Source organism: Scomber scombrus, chromosome 10 (genome assembly GCF_963691925.1).
Source record: "Scomber scombrus chromosome 10, fScoSco1.1, whole genome shotgun sequence".
NCBI lineage: Eukaryota > Metazoa > Chordata > Actinopteri > Scombriformes > Scombridae > Scomber > Scomber scombrus.
The window spans coordinates 17,526,576-17,549,541 of NC_084979.1; the positions used below are offsets into that span (position 1 = coordinate 17,526,576).

General features: G+C 41.2%; 3 protein-coding genes across 4 annotated transcripts; all 3 read left to right on the plus strand.

Moving 5' to 3' along the window:
• The first annotated feature begins 75 nt into the window (after positions 1-75).
• rbm10 (RNA binding motif protein 10) lies at positions 76-10,941 on the plus strand. 2 transcript variants are annotated; one of them, XM_062426455.1, is made up of 23 exons: positions 76-208; positions 755-824; positions 913-1,453; positions 1,552-1,722; positions 1,821-1,890; positions 4,054-4,127; positions 5,075-5,161; positions 5,310-5,370; positions 5,481-5,639; positions 6,109-6,269; positions 6,429-6,526; positions 6,839-6,926; positions 7,053-7,257; positions 7,389-7,495; positions 7,585-7,666; positions 8,053-8,144; positions 8,260-8,454; positions 8,591-8,785; positions 8,933-8,989; positions 9,151-9,345; positions 9,554-9,601; positions 9,701-9,753; positions 10,107-10,941. In XM_062426455.1, exons 2-23 carry the CDS (start codon positions 808-810, stop codon positions 10,195-10,197), a joined length of 2,847 nt encoding a protein of 948 aa, XP_062282439.1. In that variant the 5' UTR covers positions 76-208; positions 755-807; the 3' UTR covers positions 10,198-10,941. The 2 variants fall into 2 exon arrangements, with proteins under 2 accessions (XP_062282439.1, XP_062282440.1); XM_062426456.1 differs by lacking the exon at positions 755-824 and having other exon boundaries at positions 100-208.
• Positions 10,942-11,235: 294 nt separating this feature from the next.
• lrrc23 (leucine rich repeat containing 23) lies at positions 11,236-13,976 on the plus strand. The gene is made up of 8 exons (XM_062427656.1): positions 11,236-11,456; positions 12,067-12,176; positions 12,292-12,412; positions 12,520-12,661; positions 12,834-12,964; positions 13,080-13,216; positions 13,341-13,545; positions 13,630-13,976. The coding sequence occupies exons 1-8, from the start codon at positions 11,379-11,381 to the stop codon at positions 13,660-13,662; spliced, it is 957 nt and encodes a 318-aa protein (XP_062283640.1). The 5' UTR covers positions 11,236-11,378; the 3' UTR covers positions 13,663-13,976.
• Positions 13,977-14,614: 638 nt separating this feature from the next.
• Positions 14,615-22,205, plus strand: tktb (transketolase b). Its single transcript, XM_062426796.1, has 14 exons — positions 14,615-14,852; positions 17,078-17,195; positions 17,302-17,415; positions 17,532-17,629; positions 18,456-18,647; positions 19,067-19,194; positions 19,282-19,478; positions 19,711-19,875; positions 20,255-20,411; positions 20,497-20,627; positions 20,728-20,811; positions 20,921-21,017; positions 21,180-21,299; positions 21,394-22,205. The coding sequence occupies exons 1-14, from the start codon at positions 14,746-14,748 to the stop codon at positions 21,564-21,566; spliced, it is 1,881 nt and encodes a 626-aa protein (XP_062282780.1). The 5' UTR covers positions 14,615-14,745; the 3' UTR covers positions 21,567-22,205.
• The last annotated feature ends 761 nt before the right edge of the window (positions 22,206-22,966 follow it).

Genomic DNA, 22,966 nt, shown 5'->3' on the forward strand with positions numbered 1-22,966 from the left:
GTTGGTCTCGTCCAATCAGCGTCGACATTAATGTTTTCGGACTCCAAGCACCAATCACATTCCAGAGTGAGACACCGCCCCTTCCCTGTGTGAAATGTAGTCTTGCTGTAGCCATTTTACACTTGGTGCGTTGAAAAACAAAACACACTTCTCACCAAGCTATTCAGCGTGACAGTCAAATTACTGTTGTTGGCTACATGCTGCACTGGTAAGTGTTTCTCCAGTTTCACATACAACAGCAGTCGTTTTTGCAGCGGCTGACAAACCGTGTGGAGACAACCGTGTCTCTGCTTGGACGTGCTAGCCGACGTCAAGGCTAGTTAGCTTGCCTGCTAACAGACATGACCGCCACACGTCATTGTTAAAATACTCCTTTTAAGGGATGTGAATGTGCTTTCTGCACGCCCAGTTTATGTGAAACAGTGATGCAGAGTAATACTTCTGTTTATTTATGCACGGCTTTTGCTGAGTTGTTTGTAGAGCCGCATTTATAAAGGGATATTTTAAAGTTAGAGAAGTCTGGAGTATTATACAAATTGGTGAGAGAACTATGAGGTAACGATACCTGCCTTTTGCATGCAAAACCTCATACAATACATCACCACAGTGCATCCTGGAAGTCTTCTACTTGGTGTACTTTTTTTAGTGAAGTAGTTTCTCATTGGCTGTGTGTATGTAAACAGCAAAGTATGTGTACAGTGTGTTTGCCCTGGTTTTCCTCATCATTGCTTCACATGCTCTGATGTTCTACTAGGGATCTGATGTTGTAGAAAAAGGACAGACTAGGAGCAGAGTCAGTGTATCAGCATGGACTTTGAGCGGAGGTAAGTTGACACATTAATGTCATGCCTTTCCACCCTGAAGAGTGCATGTGTTGGGCCATTCCCTCTAAGTTTCTTCTGTGGTCAACAGGGGTGGGAGAGGTGACCGCATAGGTCGATATGGAAACACCCACAACGATCACAACTTTCGGGATATGGACTACCGAGGCTATGGCCAAGAGGACGAGTTGACAGGAGCGGGCTATGATGTCAGAGCAGAGGAGGACAGACTGTATGGCCATGACGAGCAATCACTTGGTGTCCATGACTTCTCACCAGGTCGCCTTCAAGACCGTCCTGGGTTTCACCAGAGAGGAGATGGGCGAGGGGACATTGGGCGAGAAGGGAAAGGGCTCCAGTGGCCCTCATGCTCTCAGTCGCAGCCTGATCTAGCCCCTCCCATGCTTCAGAGACAGGAGGAGGGATCCAGGAGGGAGTTTGAGCAGTTACGGACTGGCCTGCAGGAAAGGGGTAGGGGGAAAGGTGGAAGAGGCTTCCCTGAGAACACTGCCCCACATTTAGGGAGTAGGGAGGCCAACTGGGGTCGTGGTGCTCATTCTGAACAGATGGAATACAATATGGCAAGACAGAGAGAGGAGGACAGGTTCTCTCGTGGGACGGGGAAGAGGAGGGTAAGCCATAACAGGCCCAGCATCTACATAGAGCTGCTACAATAGAAACGTGTTGTTCTCAGCATCTGTTGCTAATTTGTACCTCATGATGTATCCAGGCTTTTCCAGTGGGGACAGAGGAGCATGGCTATGGGAGTGCTGGTCAAGACCTGTCTCTTGAGGAGATGGATCAAAGGGACCAGGACTACCGTGCTGATCAAGACCACAACCAGAGGCCCAGCAACATCATAATGCTTCGCATGCTGCCTCCAAATGCCACCGCTAATGAGGTTAGTGTATGTCTCCTAGATATGTTATTGTGTTTGAAACTCTTTTGGTCTAATGTATGAGCTCATATTTAATGGCAGTGACTCCTCTGTTTCCAAAGATTCGTGCACAACTTCAGGAGCAGGGGATCCAGCCAAGAGAGGTTCGCCTCATGAGGAACAAATCATCAGGTGAGAACTGGTCCATTGCCCCAATTTTTGTTGTTCTTTACTCTCCCTTTCTCACTGTTTGTCATGCTCATCCATTGCCAGCTCTTTCATGCTCATTGCTCTTTCTTGTTATTTGATCTTATCTGCTGGATTTTCTCCCTCTGATTAATAATTTATTTTTCCTTCTCTCTTACTGTCACTGCCGTCCTTCATACTCTGACAGAAGAACACATAGCTGATGCAAAGAATTCATATTTATATTGATAAACAGGCTTTTGCTTACATTCCTGCTTTGACTCTTTGGTCTTTCTGTGTCTGTAACCACACTAGTGCCCACAGGGCAACAGCCATGCACCCTCCAAAAGAGTATCTCTATCCATATTGGCCTTTTAAGACAGTAATGCATGCAAACAGCGATAGGTTTTATGTCTTCACTCCATGGCTTCCATTTCCCTTCTGGCCTAGGTTCTATTATTGTCTTTACCCTTTCATGATTCTGCCTCATCCATCTTTAAGAGGTGTGACTGAGTAGATGAACAAGCTCACAAACTAACAGTGTCGACTGAGAGATGAGAAGCCGAAGCAGAATGTGTTTGATTGTGTTTGCCACTGTAGCTATGTTTGTGTGTGTGAATGCCCGGATATAGGTGTTGCAACTACCTCAGCTATGTGAGCGTCATTCATACCACTCAGAAAAGCTTGTGTTTTTCTAAAGGTTTTCCATTAAGGTCATTGTCTCACTGGCCTCCCCTTTGCTAACTCACTGGTTGTCTGTAAGGTGTGCCTACCTGCGTCAGCCACACTTACAGTCCCCCACAATTCTCTGTCTTTCTCACTCTTACATCACTGTTTCTGAAAATCTTTTTTTTAGGATAAATTACACTTGGTTTTAAATGTTTAAATGATTTTTTTAAACCACCAAATCTAAGTATGCTGTATTATGTGTTATCAGTCAGTCACAGTAATGCATGGACAGGATGTGGAGCGTTTAAGATGAGACATTCCACCACAATGCTGCATAGTTAAGACTGCACTATGACTCTAAGGCCCCATTTACACCTTGTATTAAAATTGTATTTGTATTAAGATACCTTATCTGGAAAATGATATCTGATATATAGTCTTTGCATTTACACTTGGTATTAAAATGCATTCTTATTCTCTCAATAGTGCTTGAATTGTGATCACATATTAATAAAAATTGGCTAGACAGAGCATGTTCTCAATTTCTTTCTTTCATTTTTACTAAAACAACAAAACAATCATAGACAGGATTTTCTCAGGCTTCATGTATAATAATATTAAACATATTTTAAATTAATTATTAAATAGATTATTCAAAATTAATTTAAAAAATAGGCATTAATAACATTTGATAATTAACCCTTCAGTTTATTACCTACATAAGTAACATTTTCCCCTTGGGGATCAATAAAGTTACTCTTAATCTTATATTATAATAATTGAAAACACTATCTTTTAAATATTAGAAATTAACTTAAGTCATGGAATCTCATTTTTCTTCTGTACTTTTAGACTGAGACTAGCTTTGGTGCAACAGACTGTTGCAGAATCATTAGACAAGTGTGCATCTTAGGCTGCCTCTTAAAAACAAAACATGCTCATGTTATTTAATCTGTCCATAGTATTGTGAAATAAATTAAGGCATAATAATGGTGAAACCGTGATTTTTCCTCAGTCCACAATCGTGCCATCAAATTTGATAATTATGCATTTTCCTAATCCAGATTATGTGATACAGATCACATGTTAATACCAGGTATAAATGGGGTATCAGAGTAGCATAGGCGATGTGTGTATGTTGGTGTGTGTCTGTTATTTCTGTTGGTGCCTGGGTGCTTCATCATTTAAAGCCAAATATCTCCGACTCAAACTGATGAGTGGGCAGGATTCTCCCTCTCTTTCACTCTCTCCCTCTTTTCCTTGACCCTGTTAAGATGCTTGACATTGCGTCCTCCCACCCTTGCTGAGAATTTGACAGTCTCTCCAACTGGCTGTCAAGTGTATTATTTCCAAGGGAGAGAGGAGGCAATGGTTTATTTTATTAGTGCTGATACAGGGTCTCTCTCTCCTCTGTACATGAAGCACTAACCCCTCACTGCGTTGTTGTTATGTTGTTGTTGTTGTTGTTGTTCGGTTACCATGGCGCTGGGCGGTGTCCAGGTCAGAGCCGAGGATTCGCCTTCGTCGAGTTTAATGTCATACAGGAGGCCACCCGCTGGATGGAGACCAACCAGGTCACTCTCCCCTACACAGACACACATACACATATATACATGCATATAATGGGACTCAAGGGTTAATATCAGGAGAAACGTACAGTCAGTACATGCACTGTCATGCTCACATGATATATTTCAATATGAAATTTGAACACAGAGTGGAGAATAATTCTTCTCCATGAGGTAGGTAGGTTTTTATAGTTTGAAGGCAAATTCATCTTTTCTTTCTACTGATAAGAGAATTCCACAAGCAGTCAAACTCATGTCACATCATGCTGACGTCTGTCTGTCTGGGGTGCAACTGCAAAGTTTACATAACTGGACCTTCCAAGTCACATTTGCTCCTTATTTGTCCAATAAAAGATCCTCTTTTGATAGAGGATTCCTCTTTTTTCAGTGATATGTTCTCACTCTCTCTCCTAAGTTCACAGTACCACCTCTGGGATAGTATGACAGTGTGAATATAACTCCTCACATGGTCTATTTGTATGTTGATCAGAACCAAAATAGTATTTCATCTTCTCTTTTTTTGGGCCTTTCACATCTGGATCATCTACCATTATTACATTTTTAGGATGGAACTATTGTCTATTTGGGTGATGAAGGTGGTGACAGTGGGATGGGATGTGTGGAAAACTGTGAAGAGGTTTCCCCTTAAGGGGGGGGGATGACACAATTGAACAAAACGCATTCTGTCCTTAAAAAATGGACACTCACACACTACACATACACCATCTCAGTCCGTCCCAATTTCCTAAAGCTGAAGGTTGCAATTCTCTGGTGTCCTCTGTCTTTCAGCCTCAGTTCTACTCTTTCTCTCTTTCTGTCTGTCCCTCCCTCCCTCTTGTCCCTTTCATTCTCTCTCATCTCTTGTGAGATGAGGCCTTTCTCTGGCATGTGTGGCCTAATTATCGCTGAAAATCATCCTTTGTCCCCTCTCCCTCTCTTTCTTTTTCTTTCAGGGAGTGCTGTTGATTCTGGGACAGAGAGTGTCAATGCACTACAGCGACCCAAAACCGCGTGCCAACGAGGACTGGCTCTGCAACAAGGTTGTGTGTGTGTGTGTTTTCTTTGTGTGGCATGCATACATGGAAATCTACATTTGTATGTGTGACTTGCATCCATGTATTTCAGTCACTGTCGAGGCTTGTTCTTTTAAGAAGTATTTTAACAGAAGCTTATGTATCATTTCAACAGTGTGGTGTGCAAAACTTTAAAAGGAGAGAGAAGTGCTTCAAATGCAGCGTGCCCAAATCAGGTGAAGTTTAACTCGGCTTCTGTAAATGTCTAACTGTTCTCTTTTGTACAATAACACAAGCCCACTCATACCAAATAATAATGCTTAAATGGCATGTTGTCTTCCCCCAGAGGCTGAGCTAAAGTTGCCCCAGTTGCAAAGGGATTTGCCAATTGGTCTTCAAAAGGAGGGTGCACAAGGCTTACTGCCCCTGCCAGCACCCTACCACTCTTCTGGTCCTACTGTCAACCCAGGACAAGCTACACAGCAGGCAGATGTTGCCAATGACAGTAAGTTCATACCTACCATACATTTTTCCCACCACGGCAATATGTTCTTGTATTCCGAAAGAATGTTTTGTTTATTTTTATAATGGATTGATAATGCTTGCTTTTCGAAAGTATTATTTAATGTATATTATTGTAGGTACTTTAGTTTGGTAGCATTTTGCCTTTTTATGATAGTGGTGCAGAAAGACAAAAAACAGGGGTAGAGAGAGTATGAGATGCAACAAAGGTTGGCGGCTGGAATAGGAATGCATACATTGCAGGTTTGTGGAATGCATCTTAACAAGTAGGCCACCAGGGTGCCCCACTTTTACCAAGTTTTTAAATATTTTTTAATTTATCCAGCTGTAATGTGCAAATCAGAAGGGGGAAGCATGGAATACTTACTTTCATAACACTGTTTATTATCTGGTACCTGAATTGTTAAATATGTGTTCAGACTATAACATTCTCTCATCCTCTTCTACACCAGCTCTGATCCTTAGAAACCTTGGCCCGCATACTTCAGTGGAAGCCATTTTATCTGCTTTGGCTCCATTTGCCACACTCTCCCCCTCCAACGTTCGCCTAATCAAGGACAAGCATACACATCTCAACAGGGGCTTTGCTTTTCTACAGCTCTCTACTATAGTGGTGAGAAACATCATGAAAGAAACATAATGTGATAAACAGATGTGTTGGAGCACTGTTGTTCACTAATATTTAACCAAATTAAACCAATTTCCAAACATATATACTCACACACAAATGTGCATTCACTAACTCACAGATGTCTGTATATTTTATCAACAGGAGGCATCTCAGCTGCTCCAGATCTTACAGGCTCTCCAGCCAGTTCTTTCTATTGACGGGAAGGCTATTGTGGTGGAGTTTGCCAAAGGCTCCAAACGGTAAACACTCACACACTGAAACTTGGCAAAGAAAACATAAGAGCAATGTGCATCATTACTATTGTACAAAGAATAATATTGTGGATTCAAATTAGTGATTACCACATTAAGTTAAAAGTCAATTGGTCATGTGAATGAAGTGGATCAAAAATTGCTTTTTGAGCTAAATTTAAGCTAAAATAAATGAGTAGCCTAAAAATTGAGTGACTGCTATGTATTTCTGCATCACAAGAAAGGCTATTTTGAAATGTAGGTCACCAGCAGAAAGTCTGAAATCACTGAAGCCCTTTTTGTGCCTCTTTTCTATGTCAGTGATGTGTTTCTGACAGATGGCAGCAGAGTGAGTGCTGCTACAGTGGCCAGCACAGCTATAGCTGCTGCACAGTGGGCTGTAACACAGGTAATCTGTTTGACTTATCAAAATTCAAAAGAAGATACTAGGGTACAACACATGTTTTCACTTAATTCTTAAAGTATTTGTGATACTTTGCTCTTTTCTCATGCTTTAAATCTTTTTCATTCTCAGACTGCCCAGAATGGCTCAGGTGGAGGCCAGAGTGTAGAGACAGCAGTATATCAGCAGGGGGAAGCAGTAACATACAGCCAGGAGGGACATGAATACTCTGGACCAGATGGCACAACTTTCAAAGCTCAAGCAGATACCAGGGTTGCTGCTTTGCCCAGTACAGGAGCAGCTCTAATGGGAGCATACACAGCAGGAACTGTCCCAGGTTGATATTTTATGTTAAATATACAATATATTGAGCAAATTACCCACACAGTCTACACAGCTGTATGAATTTGAATTAAATGTTTTTATTTTTTAAATCTATGTGTGTGTTTCTGTGTGTGCCCCTGGAAGCTGTCATTTCATCTGAAGCAGTGACATCTGGCGGTGCAGTCGTTCAGCCTCTTATTCATACGCAGACTGCTCTCATCACCACAGCCACTTCCTTACCAGCCACACAGGTACGATATTATTATCTGACTTTGCTCTTTGACTCTTGTGTTCTTTTAGCTATAGCTTTCCTGTTTTTAAGAACTCTGTCTCTCAACAGGTTGAGATCGTGGGAAAACCACAACCAGCTACTCCCAGCCAACCTGCAACACCAGGCACTGAACACGAGCTCCAGCAATACCGTAAGTCTTGGTGTCTTCAGTGTCATCAGGTTGAGAATTTATTTCCATGCAAACAGCTGCCTGAATCAAGAATTTGCTTCAAAACTGCATTTAATTCCCATCTACACTAAAAACTGCAAATAAATGCATTTTTCTGGCAGACATTTCCCTCAGACCCCACTTCAAATATAATTTAATTTTAACACAAATCTTTTAAGTCTCAAAACTGTTCAGTAGTCAACTTAAGAATTCTGCAGTTGTATGGGTAACTGCTAGCTGTTGATCCTGTGTTCATCTGAAATTATATGAAGCATTATGCTGCTGATTAACAATCAAGCTAATGTTTTATGATCAATATAAAGTTTTGAACTTTGACCCTGAGACAAATAACCTCTCTTTGATTGTAGCTGTGCCAGATGTGTCCACATACCAGTATGACGAAAGCTCTGGCTACTATTACGACCCACTCACAGGACTCTACTATGACCCTAACTCCCAGGTAAAGACTCTGTGGTCAATGTACTGAAATTAGAATGTGAAGCAAGCACTTTTTGAAAGATATATTCTTCTTTAGCACTTCATTCTCTCTTTTTGTATGCCCCTCCTTTTTGCAGTACTACTACAACCCTCACACTCAGCAGTACATGTACTGGGATGGAGATAAACAGACCTACATTCCTGCTGCTGCTGGTCAGTCAAACACAGAAGGCGCTCCCACAAGTGACTATGCAAACCCTTCAGACTCACCGTTTGCTACCCCTGGCAACAAGGAGAAAAAAGACAAACCCAAGAATAAAACTGCTCAACAGGTACTGAGCAAAAGTTCAAGTACTGACAGATGTGCACAGAAAATATAATATAATATAACAAATTCATGAATCTTCTCCACTCCTTTTGAGTCAATTTAAATGGCTAACATGTATCTCTTGGTGTTTATATTAATAGATTGCCAAAGATATGGAACGGTGGGCAAAGAGTCTCAATAGACAAAAGGAGAACATGCGTTCTGTCTCCTCTTCCCCCACCGTCGGCTCTACAGTTCTGCCACCTGGTTACGCCAGAGCACCAGGCCACAGTCGCCTAGATGACCGCCGAGAATCTGCTAGTGCTGATGCAGGCTACGCGGTTCTGGAGAAAAAGGTGCATGGCAGATACAAAGACACACACGCTTATTCGTGTAAACCTTGTAAAAAAAGAAAAGAAAGATGAGAACATTTGAAATTAATGTTTAAGTAACACTATTGACTGCCCTGATCATCTCATGGACTTTTTCTTTCTGTCCTGCAGGGGGCACTGTCTGAACGACCTCAGATTTTTCTGGACCAGATCCGTCAAACTGCAGATGTAAGGAAGTGGTCACAATGATGCATTTGTTTTGTGTCTGTTTGTTTTTCGCGGAACAGAACACCCTGTCTTCTTGTAGAGGATGTTACTATATATGTTAATATATCATCTCTGTGTCCATGCATTACTTAGTGGGTGACCTTGCATCTTTTTTTCTGTAGTCTTCCCCTCCTCTGCAGCAGGGTCTGGTCCCAGCCTACAGTGGAGAAACTGACAGTGAAGAAGAAGGAGGCGAGAAAGACGAAAAAGAAGGGAGAATGACAGACTGGGTTAAACTGGCCTGTTTGCTGTGTAGGAGACAGTTCCCCAGCAAGGAAGCCCTTATTAGGCACCAGCAGCTCTCTGAACTACACAAGGTGGTTACACAAACTGTCTTATCTGATTTTTACAACAATACAAATTCTGCATAAGCATTTGGTTTCTGTAAAGGTTGTTAAATGACTGTCTCATACTTTCTTTGTGTCTGTTATCTAATGGATGCCTCAAGAAAAAAGACAAGTGAAACCACATGACATTCTTCTTCTATTCATGTGTTAACTTTCACTTATCTGTCTCTAATCCCAGCAAAACTTGGAGCAGAGAAGAGCCCAGCAGGATGCTTCAGGCAGGGAGGTTGGTCAAGCTTTAGTTTCTGTCTGTAGTAGTTAGTATGTATTTCATTTATTGCATGCAGTTAGTATTGATTTAATTGTCTTATTTTCTTGGTCGCAGAGACATGCAGATGGATCTGAACCTCCTGATAAGAAGAGGAAGTTTAGCCCCATGTAAGCATCAGTGAATTTATGAACAGGCTCTTTATTTATGTCTTTTTAGATGTTTTAGGGTTTCAGTTGCTGTTGGACTGTACTGAAGGGGTCATTTACAACACACTGGGTATTACAATGTATTGTTCCTCCGTTTTAAGACAGGGTTTTGTATTTTTTCAGTATGTATAATGATATTTGGTATTGGTGATGTTATTGCTTGTATTTAGTTTGTACTGACTGTTATTGTGAGGTCTGATGTGTACCCTGTACAAGACACAACTATGCTAACTAGCAATGGTGGAAGTAACATTTTCATCTTACAGATTTGTGTGTGTGTTCAACATAGTTTTTTTTTCTCTTTCTCTCTTTAGTGATGGGATCACAGGCACTAGTCTTGGTGCCAGGATGCTGCAGGGAGGTGTGAAAAAGGGGCTTCTGTTGCACAACATGCAAGTGGAGTGAGCCCTCACCCTGAAACCTCAACGTCCTGAACCAAGACAGGACTAGGGCAGAGCCCAGCACGCAACACATCACCATTAACATCGTATAGATAATGCTCTTGATTTTGGTTTTACATTACATTTACCTCAACAGTGGTAATACACTCCTATGAACTGATCCTGTAGCAGTGGATGTCAGGATATTGCACAGAATGCACCTTTTTTGCTTTCTTCCTGAATGATGAAGTTTTGAGTTCTCACTTGCTTCAGAGCTTGTGTATTATAAACAAGCTTTATGTCGTTGGGAGACATTTGCTGTTGGAAAAATGAAAGATCAATATAGATCTTTGTGGCAGCAAATGGCATTTTCTAATATTACTGTCTATGCACCATAGATTTTTTATTTAATGCTGTATCCCTTGTCATTCAGTGAATGACTGATCTGGGCATGAACTGTGTATACATTTTAGAATGAGCACTTTTTTACTGCAGTGCGAGCTAAGAGACTGGCCGCATGAACTTGACAGGGTCCACACTAACAATAGTGTGTACATAAAGTGTTTCCGTTTGTCATATTACAGGTATGAATTCACAATGTAATACATAGTTGTCTCTGGAGAAAGTTATTTTTTATTTCTGTATTTGTTTTCAGTAATGTGACTGTTTCATCAAGCTTATGTAAATTCAGAATAACACGTTTTCAATACCGATGATTGTCTTGTTTGAACTATGCCGGTAAACAGCAGTCATTATTTCGACATTTTACCACGAACTTTCCAAACCTGAGTTTCTGCAAACGGTGGTTAAAAAGGGGAATATAATGTAACTCTTTTTATAAGGTCACCAATGCAACATCCTGACCTGCAGTAATCGTATTATTGCTGTTGCAATGCACCTGTGTATGTAGCATCAAAACCACGGCCATGTTGCGACTTTACAGTTTCCATGGTAACAGCAGACGCTGCGCATCAGTATCGTTTGACGTGAACCATCGTCGTTAACTTCGGCTTTCATTTAGTTTTAGTAATATTACATAGTAGCCAGGTTGAAGTTGTTTGTCACATGTCAGTAGTTTGTTATTGAGCCCATGAAGTTACAAAGCTGAACTCAAGTTTAATAGGTCAGTTTTCTACCGTGCTAAAGTCGCATATATAGTAGCCAACCCTAAAACGAGGGCAACCCAAATTGACCGGGACACCTGAGATGGATGAAGATACAGTCATGTCGGATGTAGAGGGAGATGAAGAAATACAGCAAGATGGACCCGGAGAGGAGACGGAGGTATAATTAGTTAACATGCTTGAGTAATAACTTGGAAATAAAGAATGGTAGCCAATGAGCTAACTAGTCGTTAGCCTACCTTGATGTTGGGTTTCACAGCAGTTTATATTAAAAATAGTTCATTCTCAGTCCTACAAGTACAATGTACAACAGGATGCTGTTTTCAAGAGATACCTCGTCAATGTAGTCTCTAAAAATCCCAAATTTCTTCCGAAAAAATCCAAACACAAGGGAGGTCATGCCTTTGGTTGGGTCAAGACAAGTAGACACCCCACCCCCATCCCTGCCTCCATCTCCACCACAAGGGGCCTGAGGGGTCAACGTAAACAATGTGTCAAATTTCATTAAAAGCAAATCTGTTGAACCATTTAACCACAACATTAATTAAATAAAGGGGGCCAGAGACATTTAGGATAGGATCTGCCAATCCTAGCAAATATGGTGGAGATATCTGTAAGACATTTTCAAAAAGGGCAATGTGGGAGCCAAAATTCAGACTATAAATAGTGATGAGTGTTGCAGTTATTTATTTTTCTGCTCAGTGCATCATACCCCACAGCTGTTTGGGCATGTATAATCCTTTCCTATATTTCCTTCATGTGTTTCACAGGTACAAGTTTGCTCTTTGACACAAGAAACTATTACTGAGGGGCTGTCTTTACTGTGCCGAACAGGAAATGGACTAGGACATACATTTGTTAAACTGGACCTAAAACACAAGTATGAGAGCATCCAGCATCTAGTTTGTAAAACAAACTGGATTTTTTTCAGATAATTCCCTTTTAACATCTATTCATTTTTCTTATTCTCCCTTCATCATCACTGTACTCAAAAGAGAGCTTAATGACATAACGGCAATCAGCAGCTTTATTCACCTACGTTTCCTGGATGTGTCCAACAACCGCCTTACTGATCTTTCTCCTCTGGCATCACTGACCCAGCTACTTTGGCTGAAAGCAAGTATCACTCTTCTTAATTCATTAAGCAAAGGACTTATCTGGCATTGTCACTATCATTCAATCTAACTGGTGGTGAATCCTGAATTGAGACTCTTCTTCTGTAGGTTGACAGTAATGCTGTAGCATGCTTCAAAGGGCAGCCTTTTACTCAACTGACCTACCTGCAGTGGCTGAATATGGCATTGAACAAACTGACAGAGCTGGATGGCCTGGTTGGACCTGCCTTAGAGAGCCTTAATCTTACAGGTTGGTCCACTGGTTCTATGTCAGGATAAATGGTGGTTATGATACCATGTGAGTGACTGATAAAGTTTCCTGATTGAGGTCTTATTCTTATCTATCATTAATAAAATATCTGCATTGTAGTGTATATTTTTTTGAAAGGCCTTGATATAACATTTTTTAATCTGTGTGGCAGGTAACAGTATTCAGAAACTGAAAGGTCTTCAGAGTACTTGTTTTTCCAACCTGGTGACTCTAGAGCTGAGGGGAAACCACTTGGATACCACTGATGGCATCAACCTCCCCAACCTGAGGCGATTATACCTGGTAATAAAACTACTATAATTCGGTCCTTGATGAAGTTGATAGATTACCACCAACCTTAATGAATGTACAACAACCCAGAGAACAGTCTGTCTAACTATTCATGCTCTCCGTTCAGGCCCAAAATGTCATTAAACGCTTGGAGGGTTTGGAGAGGTTAGAGCGCCTCACCAGCCTTCACCTTCGAGACAACCAGCTAGATTCTCTAGATGGCCTCAGCCCCAACATGAAGTGTCTCCAATACCTCAATGTCAGGTACAAAATTGTATCACATATTAGACCAGAGTTATAAACATAAACTGTTTAGTAAAACACCAAGATAATGATATATCCTAGATTGTTCATCCCTCATTCTTCTGTCTCTGTCTCACTCCCTCAGAGGCAATGCGATCTTTGATGAGGGCGGCCTGAAATCACTTCGGCTTGTGTCAAAATCTCTGCGAGCTTTGATCCTCTCTGAGAATCCATTGGTGGAAACGACAGACTACCGGATGAGCGTTTTGATTCTCCTTCCAAACCTGGAGCGAATTGACAAAGATCCCGTCACCTCTGAGGAGAGGAGTGAGGCCTGGGAGAGAATCAAGGTATAGCTTAGAAACATATTATTCCTCTGTGACATGGTCAGGTTATTTTTGCTTTTTGTTTTAATGGCATGTATGTAATTTCAGGAACGTAAAGAAGAGGAAATATCTGAGCCATAAGAGTTGTACTGACGGCCAAAATGAGGAAGTGTTCGACTTCCTTGAAAAGAAGGGCTTGGTGTGGATAGATGGGCGACTGTTGCACAACAAGTTGTTGTATACCTTTTATGATGCAAAAAAACCATTGATGCATTAAGGTATTTCAGATATAGCTGGTGTCCTGTTCTTACACTATTGCAGCCAGTCTATTTTTTACACAATAAATCTTTTTAAATGTTTATTTTTCATGCAATCACTGATATGTACAAATCCACACATGCAATGTGTCAGTATCTAAGGGATATGAAAGGAGGGGCATTTGAACCTTGTGTAGTTGGACAGATTATCTTGTATTTCCCTGAGTAAGGATGAGAGGGCAGAATTTGCCACCATTTCCTTGTTGGCAGCCATCCAGCTGCCGTTTTAAAGGGACAGTGACATAAAAAACTGAGGTATGTTGAGTAAGTACTCAATATGCTCATATTATCAAGTAATGCTTAGTGTTATGATAATGATAAGTGTTTCTAATAGCGGTTATCCGTAATAATATATATCCACACCGTGCCATTACGCTGTTGCTACAATCAGGAAGTCAGCTGTTTACCTCACTGAAAAGATTGCACATTTTATGTTGTCTAGTATGGTGGGTGGTAATTTCTGTGATTCTGTTTCCTCATAATTAAAAAAACAAACAGTATATACCACTATATTTAGTTCTCCAGGTCGAAGATACCTTTATTGATTATTTCCAGACCTATGTCCACTGTACAGCCATGTTAGTAATAATTTGGTGAATTTCTCATTTTAAACAGAGAGAACTGTAACCTCAGATAAGATCTGTATCTTTCATGAGCTGAGGGAGATTTTTGAAAGTAGAAACTTGCACCACCACCCTCCCTCCAATGGCTGGATTTGGTGGGAGTGGCTGTTTGAGCAGATTTAAGTCTCCACCTCTGCAGCCGTTCTCCTCCTCATCGGTTTGTACTTGCACCGGGTAGCTCACAGCGGCGTGGCCCAGCATTGAACTGAACCTCTGACACCGGGAAGCAACCGTGTAATTGAAAAATAACTCTTTCAAGCACCGAAAGAAACAACAGATAAACCATGACTAGCTACCACAAACCTGACGAGAAGACTCTGCAGGGGCTGAAAGACATCGCCAACAAGCTTCGGATCAACTCCATCAAAGCAACATGCGCCTCCAACTCTGGGTAAATGTTATTCAAAGTTTCACATGTCAGTTGGAGTTATATAATCACATTTCTACATTATATACAGATAAACAATGTTGTCAAAGTTGTAACCTCACCGGCATTGGACGCACGGCTCACCTGCGGGGCCTGGTCGCACGTGCTGCAGATTAACTAGACGCAGCTACTGCAGACAACGTGCAAGTCATTATAAAACTGTTTCATAAGGGTTTAAGTCACTTTGCGGGTGAAGTTTTTGTCTGTTAATACTGTCTAAGCTAAGGCTAGCATATGCTAACACGCCGTGGGTGTTTCTTTGACTTTGACGTCAGTGGAAACGGATGGCAGCGTCTGTACCGACTGTCTGAATGAGCTAATTTACAGTCGGTGCTGCGTAGCTGAAAAATAATGTTTCTAATAACAGTTACTTGTGAAGTCACTGTATGTAACTTGTTGTTAGCTATCACAAAAAGATCACATGATCGTGCGAAAGTACGTAATATATCGCGTGGTCAGTTTGACGCTCTAATTTTGAAGTTGCAGATGCATCCTAAATGCCTCCACACAGTTTCATACACAAATGCACTCACACACGGTTCAGTTGCTTTCAGGAAATCTGAGTCAACTGTGTTAACTACTGTCTGGTCAAAAGGGCACCTGTGTGGTGTTGCTTCATCTTAAGTGCCCCAGTTTTCCCAGAAGTCTTCGTCTTCCCTCGCGGAGATAAGAGCTTCTGCAGGGGTTACCAGCAGTCTCCAGAGTTTCCTGTCCATGTAGACAATGGTGTAGTTTGTACGTTTTAATGCTCTAGAGACTATTCTAATATTGGATTACAATTAGGCCTGTGTATATGTATATGTCCCTCCAAAACTAGAACTTCCTCAGTTTAATTGGCCTGTAATTCAAATAATGGGGTTTGTGTGGCACTAAATTATCACCATCTGGTTGTCTCGTGTACTATCACCAGTAACCTGTTAAATTCTGTGTAGGGAGGACTGACTTTTTTTCTTTTTGCTAAATTGCTTCATCATACATGAGAAAACAGCTGCTATAACATGTTTCCGTTCTTGTTTCACAGCCTCCAAAATCTAAACCAGATCGCCAGGGAAATAAACAAGATATGTAAATGTACAGTCAAAAGCATAACTCATTGTATTGTCTCTTATTTGTAGCATTCATAAATCACCTGGCCAGGTACTTAACATTAAGACTGCCCCCAATGGTTATCAGTATAATGACTCACGTTTGCAGTTCATCTTCCAGGCAATCCTTGATTGTGTAGTTTCCTCGTTGTGATGCAACGGAAACCTCCCCAACAAGGAAATGTTTGTTTGGTAAACCTGTTTTGTCAATTAACATGGAAATGGAGGTATTTTTTGCTCACTATGAAACCTTTACAAATGGTGTCATACTGCTGTCTCTTAACAAAAGATGTCTTGTCTTTCCCTTTTGGCACCTGATACATAGCAGATGATTGTCATTATTTGACTGAGTAACTGAACATGTTAGACTTGAGTGATGGCTTATGATTATACTTGAATTCATTCCCCAGCAGGTTATCCCTCAACAAAAGGACAATGGGTAAACAAAGCACTGGGTCTATTATTTTAATTTTATTATCTAAAATTTAACAGTGACATGTTTAACAGTGTGTTTTTTTGTTTGAATAAGATAACTTGGTTTGTTGCAGGCATGGTTGAAATGATGCCATTTTAAAACTTAACCCTCATAGGGAAGCTGAGATGCTGTTGGGTAAAGTGGGATTTCCAAACATGTCTATTACAATACTCTGACCACTATGCAGCAACTAACAGTTTCTTAAGTTTGCCCTTCCTTTTTAGTTAAAGCTCTGAAGTGTGGTAACTGAGATGGTTGTGCTCCAAATTAACAATTTATTGACATGAGTGATATTCCTAATCCCAAAAGATAAGAGGCTGTCTTCAAGAACATTTCTTGTACAAACTTTCAAAAGTCAGTTGACTTTTGAAAGTTTGTACAAGACTTGATGTTCTCCTGGAATGACCAGTTTTTTCACTTTTGTTTGTATAGGTGTCTTACAGTCAAACTAAAATAAAGTGCTTTTAATGAATTGTAATGGCTGACATTTCATGGGCCAAACCCAGGTTTTAAGGATTCCAGAATGTAGCAACACATGCATGTATGTGCATGGTGTGGACTTTTTCTTTCTTTTGCATGACATGTTAACTGTAAACTCACTAATGGGTTTCTTTTTTTCCATCTCTTAGCCATCCTACATCATGCTGCAGTGCAGCAGAGCTCATGTCTGTGCTCTTCTTCAACACCATGCGCTATAAAGCGGATGACCCTCGCAACCAGTGTAACGACCGCTTTGTGCTCTCAAAGGTTGGTACTTTTTTTTTTTTTTTTGGTTACAGAATTTTATTCTGTAGTTGGCCAACACACCTTAGTGTCCTTTTAAAAAAATACTTTTTCCCCCCTATGTCTCTAGGGCCATGCTGCTCCTGTCCTGTATGCCGCCTGGGCAGAGGCGGGTTATGTGAAGGAGTCTGACCTTCTCAACCTGCGAAAGATTGACTGTGAACTGGAGGGGCATCCCACACCAGTAAGTCAGGAATTCTGAGTTCTTTGTTCATATTTCCTTAGAAAACAGAATGTGTGTGTGTCATTTTCTACATCATATCTAATCTTTTTTTTTTCTTCCTCTTCTCTCTTCACCAGAAACTGGCTTTTGTTGATGTGGCTACAGGATCTCTGGGACAGGGTCTCGGGGCTGCCTGTGGGATGGCCTACACTGGCAAACACTTTGATAAATCCAAGTGAGTGTGTGTATATGACAAATCTGAGTCAAAGACTTGTTCATCCTTGTTTTTACCATTTTTATTTTGATCTGATCTATCTTTATCTATTAGTTCAAAGATAATGCTTCTGTATTGCATTAATAAAGTACAGTAGGCTGATGTCTCTCTAGACTTATAACTTCATACATATTGTCTTGTTGACCTAATATTGTTTTAACAGGAGTGTAATGTCTTTACTCTCCAGACTAGTAGGCATGGAATTGGTTTACTTTCCTGTGGTGCCTGATGCATTGTAATCTGTTTATCGGATGCATCATTAGTAGTGCAGTTGTAATTGCGTTAAATTGCTCCTGCTGGAACCTGCAGCAAGGCCAAAAGGCTAATGCAGTGTTGCCACAGCATAATGTTTTGGGTAACAAAAAGAACAAGAAATAAATGACTGAAAGATTTAGATTTCCCCTTGAGAGTAATGGAAACTATATCACACAGATGCTTCTACCAATTTGTTGCTAATTGAAATATATTACTATCCACTATTAAAGTGATTCTTGGCATCACAGGTCTGACAGTTTTGTTGTTCCCTGATCTTATTTCAGTCACTTTACTTTCTTTATAAACAATTCAGATCTGTCTAGAATCTTCAAGCATGTAATAAAATATGAAAGTAGAAGGTATAATGAATCAGTTTAAGATGCCACAGCATTTCATTCAGGGGTTTATACTGAACTGCACCCAGGGCAAGACCCCTGTAGTCCTGAGGTCTAATGTTTACTTTCTCCTGAGTAGTCCATTCAAAGTGTCATGTATGCTAATATTCACCCTCTTCCTACATTATGTTTTGTAGTTACCGTGTGTACTGCATGATGGGTGATGGCGAGTGTTCAGAGGGCTCAGTGTGGGAGGCCATGGCCTTTGCCTCCTACTACAAGCTGGACAACCTGGTGGCTATCATGGACGTCAATCGGCTCGGTCAGAGTGAGGCCGCACCCCTGAAGCACGACATGGAAACCTATCGCAAGCGCTGTGAAGGCTTTGGGTCAGTACCAACCTACAGCTTTACATTACTCTTTACTTTTTATCTAATTTCCTTGAAAAACATTTGATGTGATGGTCCACTTTCACCTTTTTATAGTGCATTTTGAGACCTTTCAAAATCAAACAATCCTTGTCATATTCATTTATCCATACAGTCAGCACCTTACTATTCGTCAGTTTCAAAAGACTGCTGGAGGGTTCATGTTCTCATTTCTTGGGTTGAAATAGCTTTTCATGCACATTGCTGTTGTCCTATGATCCCCGTTTTGGCTTCTTCACCGCTTGTGTCTGTGCTTTCCTTCCCTCAGTTAATAAGTTCAAGGCTTGTTTGGACTGAAGTTAATAAATCCCTGTGTTTTTTGGGTTAATATTTGTTATGACGATTGGGCTGCTGTTTAAACATGAGCCATATTTGTGTAGGTGGAACACGTATGTTGTGGACGGTCATGATGTGGAGGAGCTGTGCAAAGCTTTCTGGCAGGCTCAGCAGGTCAAGGACAAACCCACCTGTATTGTTGCCAAGACCTTCAAGGGCAAAGGACTCAAAAGTAAGTTTTATTTTGGTCAATAAAATATTCACCTGTTTTATTCTAGTCCCTGAATTTGATTGAGATGTGTTCATTCCTTCGCTGTAGATATCGAGGATCTTGAAAACTGGCATGGAAAGCCCATCCCTAAGGACAGGGTGGATGAGCTCCTGAATGAGCTGCAGTCACAGATCCAGGTGCCCAACAAGACCCTGTCCCCTGAACTGCCCAGTGATGACACAGCACCTGCAGACCTAAGCCGTATTTCCTTGCCTTCAGCCCCAGCATACAAAAAGGGAGAGAAGGTACCTCTTTTTAAATGTCACTTGAGTGTATGTACTTTAAATGCAAGATAACGTGAGCAGAACAGTTTTTCTTGATGCATTTGTAGTAATTCATACTTACCTAATACTGATATTCCCACCTGAAATTACCTTCTTTTAAAAAAAATGTTTTTAAAGTATACACATAGAATGTTGTATTTATTACAATGTCAATATGTCTTTGCTTACATAAATTTCCTTTTTGCCCTGTCAGATGTCAACAAGGCGTGCATACGGTGTTGCTCTGGCCAGGCTTGGCCAGACAAGCCAGAGAGTGGTTGCCCTGGATGGAGACACCAAAAACTCTACATTTTCAGAGACCTTCAAGAAGGCGTTCCCTGAACGTTACATTGAATGCTTCATTGCAGAACAGAACATGGTACACAATATTTCAGTGTTGATTTGAATACTTGGTTTTAGTCTAGCTACATCTTTTTAAAAACTGATCAATTCAATTCTATTAAACTTGTATAATTTTCAAAGAGATTTGAATTAGTTCCTACAGAAATCAGATAACACTGGCTTGTCAAGTCTTAAAAGTTATGAAAGACGGATAAAAATAGTTACTCTACACTCGTAACGACCCATATCCTGCTCTAAATTGGTCTAATCTGTTACTATTCATTCTCTAGTCTGATAATCCCAGCCCCTCACTGCTGCTTGTCACTTGTGAGCCTCCACACTTAGACATTTGCTTAATCACATCCACTGTCAATAAGACTAACCCAGATCAATGATGTCTGTGCTCCTCGCTGCAGGTTGGAGTGGCCATAGGCTGTGCCACCCGTGACCGCACAGTTGCGTTTGCCAGCACATTTGCTGCCTTCTTCTCTAGAGCCTATGACCAGATTCGTATGGGAGCCATCTCTCAGTCAAATGTCAACCTCGTAGGGTCCCACTGCGGAGTCTCTATTGGTAAGATTTAAGATTAAGTGCTTCTGGTTTTCTATAGGGACAGAATGAGTGTGATCTGTCCTAAACAATCTAACTCTGCCTGCAGGTGAGGACGGTCCTTCCCAGATGGCCCTGGAGGACCTGGCCATGTTCCGTGCCATCCCAACATGTACAGTGTTCTACCCCAGTGATGCAGTGTCCACAGAGAGAGCTGTCGAGCTAGCAGCCAACACAAAGGTTAGTAGGCCATCTCTCTGTAGTGCTTGTCCAGTGTTCTGTCCTCCATAATGGTGTGGGAGTAACAGTCTTATGTTATAACACGGCTCTTTATTCTCAGGGTATCTGTTTCATCCGTACCAGCAGACCAGACACTGCAGTCATCTACTCTCCAGATGAGAAGTTGGAAGTGGGAATAGCCAAGGTTATGATCAATACCATCATTTTACGCATTAATCTTTATGCAAAATGTGAATATAAACAATGATATGAGAATGGTCACCAGAAAATCGTATGTAATGTATATGTCACAGGTGGTGCGCCAGTCTGACAGTGATGTGATGACTGTGATTGGAGCGGGTGTCACTCTGCATGAGGCCCTTGCTGCTGCTGATATGCTGGCCAAGGAAGGTAAACCTACACTGACCTCTAGTGGATATGCTGTATAAAGAAATTAGACTGTCCACATTTCATAACTGCCATCCTCTGTTTGGTTAATCAGAGGATGGGTTTATCAGTTGCTCATTTAGCTTGAATGTTCTGAAGTAATAATTTCCTGATAACTTCCTATAGGGAAAAATATTCGTGTGATTGACCCCTTCACCATCAAGCCCCTGGATGCCACTACCATTTTGTCCAATGCCAAAGCCACAGGAGGACATATCATCACCGTGGAAGACCACTACAAGGAGGGCGAGTTGCCTTTCTGATTTTGTGCTTCAACATGCCAGTGCAGAATTCGGAGGGTCGAGTATGCAGATTTTGATGATTTCTCTCCTGTGTCCAGGTGGTCTTGGTGAAGCAGTGCTGTCAGCAGTGGGCTCGGAGCCCGGCATTGTCGTGACTCGGCTGGCAGTGAGCGGTGTTCCTCGTAGCGGAAAGCCCCAAGAGCTTTTGGACATCTTCGGCATCAGTGCCAAGTGTATTGCCCAGGCAGTGCGTCAGACCTTTGCTAACTAAGGACTGCACCTGATCTCCCACTCACTGCTGTTCCCTTTCTACCACCTTTCTGCCCAACTTGCAGCTACCTAGCACAGTCACATAAAAACCTGTTAACTTGACTGTGCTCTAGTGCCATCTTATGTCTTTGACCTGAGTGCAGTGTGCTCTGTATTGTTCTGTCACAGATTGATAGAGATGGGAGTACAGTGTGCTGTCTTATAAGTGGCTCAGATCACTGAATACTGTAAAATTGGCATGTTGACAGTCATTGAACCAGCAGCCCATCCAGGTTCTGATCCATTGAACTGTCAGGCCATGACTTTGTTGCATTCCACCCTGCGTTTTACCACATTCCTTAAAACCATTTCTCATGTCTTCTCACTTGGCTGGCTCTCTTTTTCTATGAACTGTTACTGTTTCTTATAAATCTAATATACTACATCTCTTTTTGTAGTTGTGTTCAACCACAGCCTTGAACGCCTAAGCATAGTGATAGAGAGCCATTTCTTCAAACACCTAGCTTGAAAAGTTTAACCAGTTATGTATTTGAACATTCTTCTAATGACTCCCAACCGCTTATATCACAGTGTTACTGGTGTACCAGGTCACCCGTGTCATCCTGTTATTGCTGTGTTGAATTAAAAATAATTAACCCAATGCCATTTTGTGCAAATTGTTTTTTTGTTTTTTTTTGCCATGCTTGCAGTGTGGCTCAGTAGATGACAATATTTATCCACCACTTGGGGGGGGGGGGGGTGTAATGAAATTGCATACAGATGTTGCTTATCAAAAGTTCTTGTACAGCTTTGTTTATAACCAGACCTGCAACTTTCTCTCTTAATGTGATTTGAATCACACTGTTCTTCTAACACTTCATTACTACTACTTATCACTTCACATTGCTAGGAAAAATGACTCTTTAGACCAGGAAAAAAAGGCACATATACCTTTTTACAACTTTGCCACAAGCTGCCTTTCTCAAAATATATTTCCCACAGGATGTATCTTTTTTTTGTGATTGAAACCTAAATTGGTAGGGACAGGGCTGTCACACTTACATTGACTCCAATACTATCTTGTTTCTCCCATTACTTCAACTTAGATTCTCTCTTCCTTCAAACACTCTGTGCACATATTGTACGTCCTAATGCTCAGCAAGTCTTGCTGCCACTAATCTACAAAGTTCTGAGGTAGAAGCTTCGTTTTTGGCAAATCGATTTTTCAACAAAAGTTAATTTGGGTCTTGGTTCAGGAATCCCCTGCTGGCTCTGGCTTAACACTGTTAAGGTTTCAGGTTTCCCTTATTGCCAGATTCTGGGTTTGATATTCACCAAGCGCAGTGCTCCTCATGACTCTGCTCTTGTTTAAAATGTTTTATTATCCTGGTTGAGGCTAATTGAACATCACACTGTTAAGAT

Excerpts from the sequence above, each read along its gene's own strand:
- rbm10 (XM_062426455.1), top strand. Across the intron at positions 6,270-6,428 it reads TACAGCTCTCTACTATAGTG|GAGGCATCTCAGCTGCTCCA; the intron begins GTGAGAAACATC and ends TTTTATCAACAG. Across the intron at positions 7,258-7,388 it reads CACAGCAGGAACTGTCCCAG|CTGTCATTTCATCTGAAGCA; the intron begins GTTGATATTTTA and ends TGCCCCTGGAAG.
- lrrc23 (XM_062427656.1), top strand. The coding sequence starts at position 11,379 with ATGGATGAAGATACAGTCATGTCGGATGTAGAGGGAGATGAAGAAATA. Across the intron at positions 11,457-12,066 it reads GACCCGGAGAGGAGACGGAG|GTACAAGTTTGCTCTTTGAC; the intron begins GTATAATTAGTT and ends TGTGTTTCACAG. Across the intron at positions 12,413-12,519 it reads CCCAGCTACTTTGGCTGAAA|GTTGACAGTAATGCTGTAGC; the intron begins GCAAGTATCACT and ends CTTCTTCTGTAG.
- tktb (XM_062426796.1), top strand. The coding sequence starts at position 14,746 with ATGACTAGCTACCACAAACCTGACGAGAAGACTCTGCAGGGGCTGAAA. Across the intron at positions 19,195-19,281 it reads CAAGGGCAAAGGACTCAAAA|ATATCGAGGATCTTGAAAAC; the intron begins GTAAGTTTTATT and ends CCTTCGCTGTAG. Across the intron at positions 20,412-20,496 it reads CCACTGCGGAGTCTCTATTG|GTGAGGACGGTCCTTCCCAG; the intron begins GTAAGATTTAAG and ends CTCTGCCTGCAG.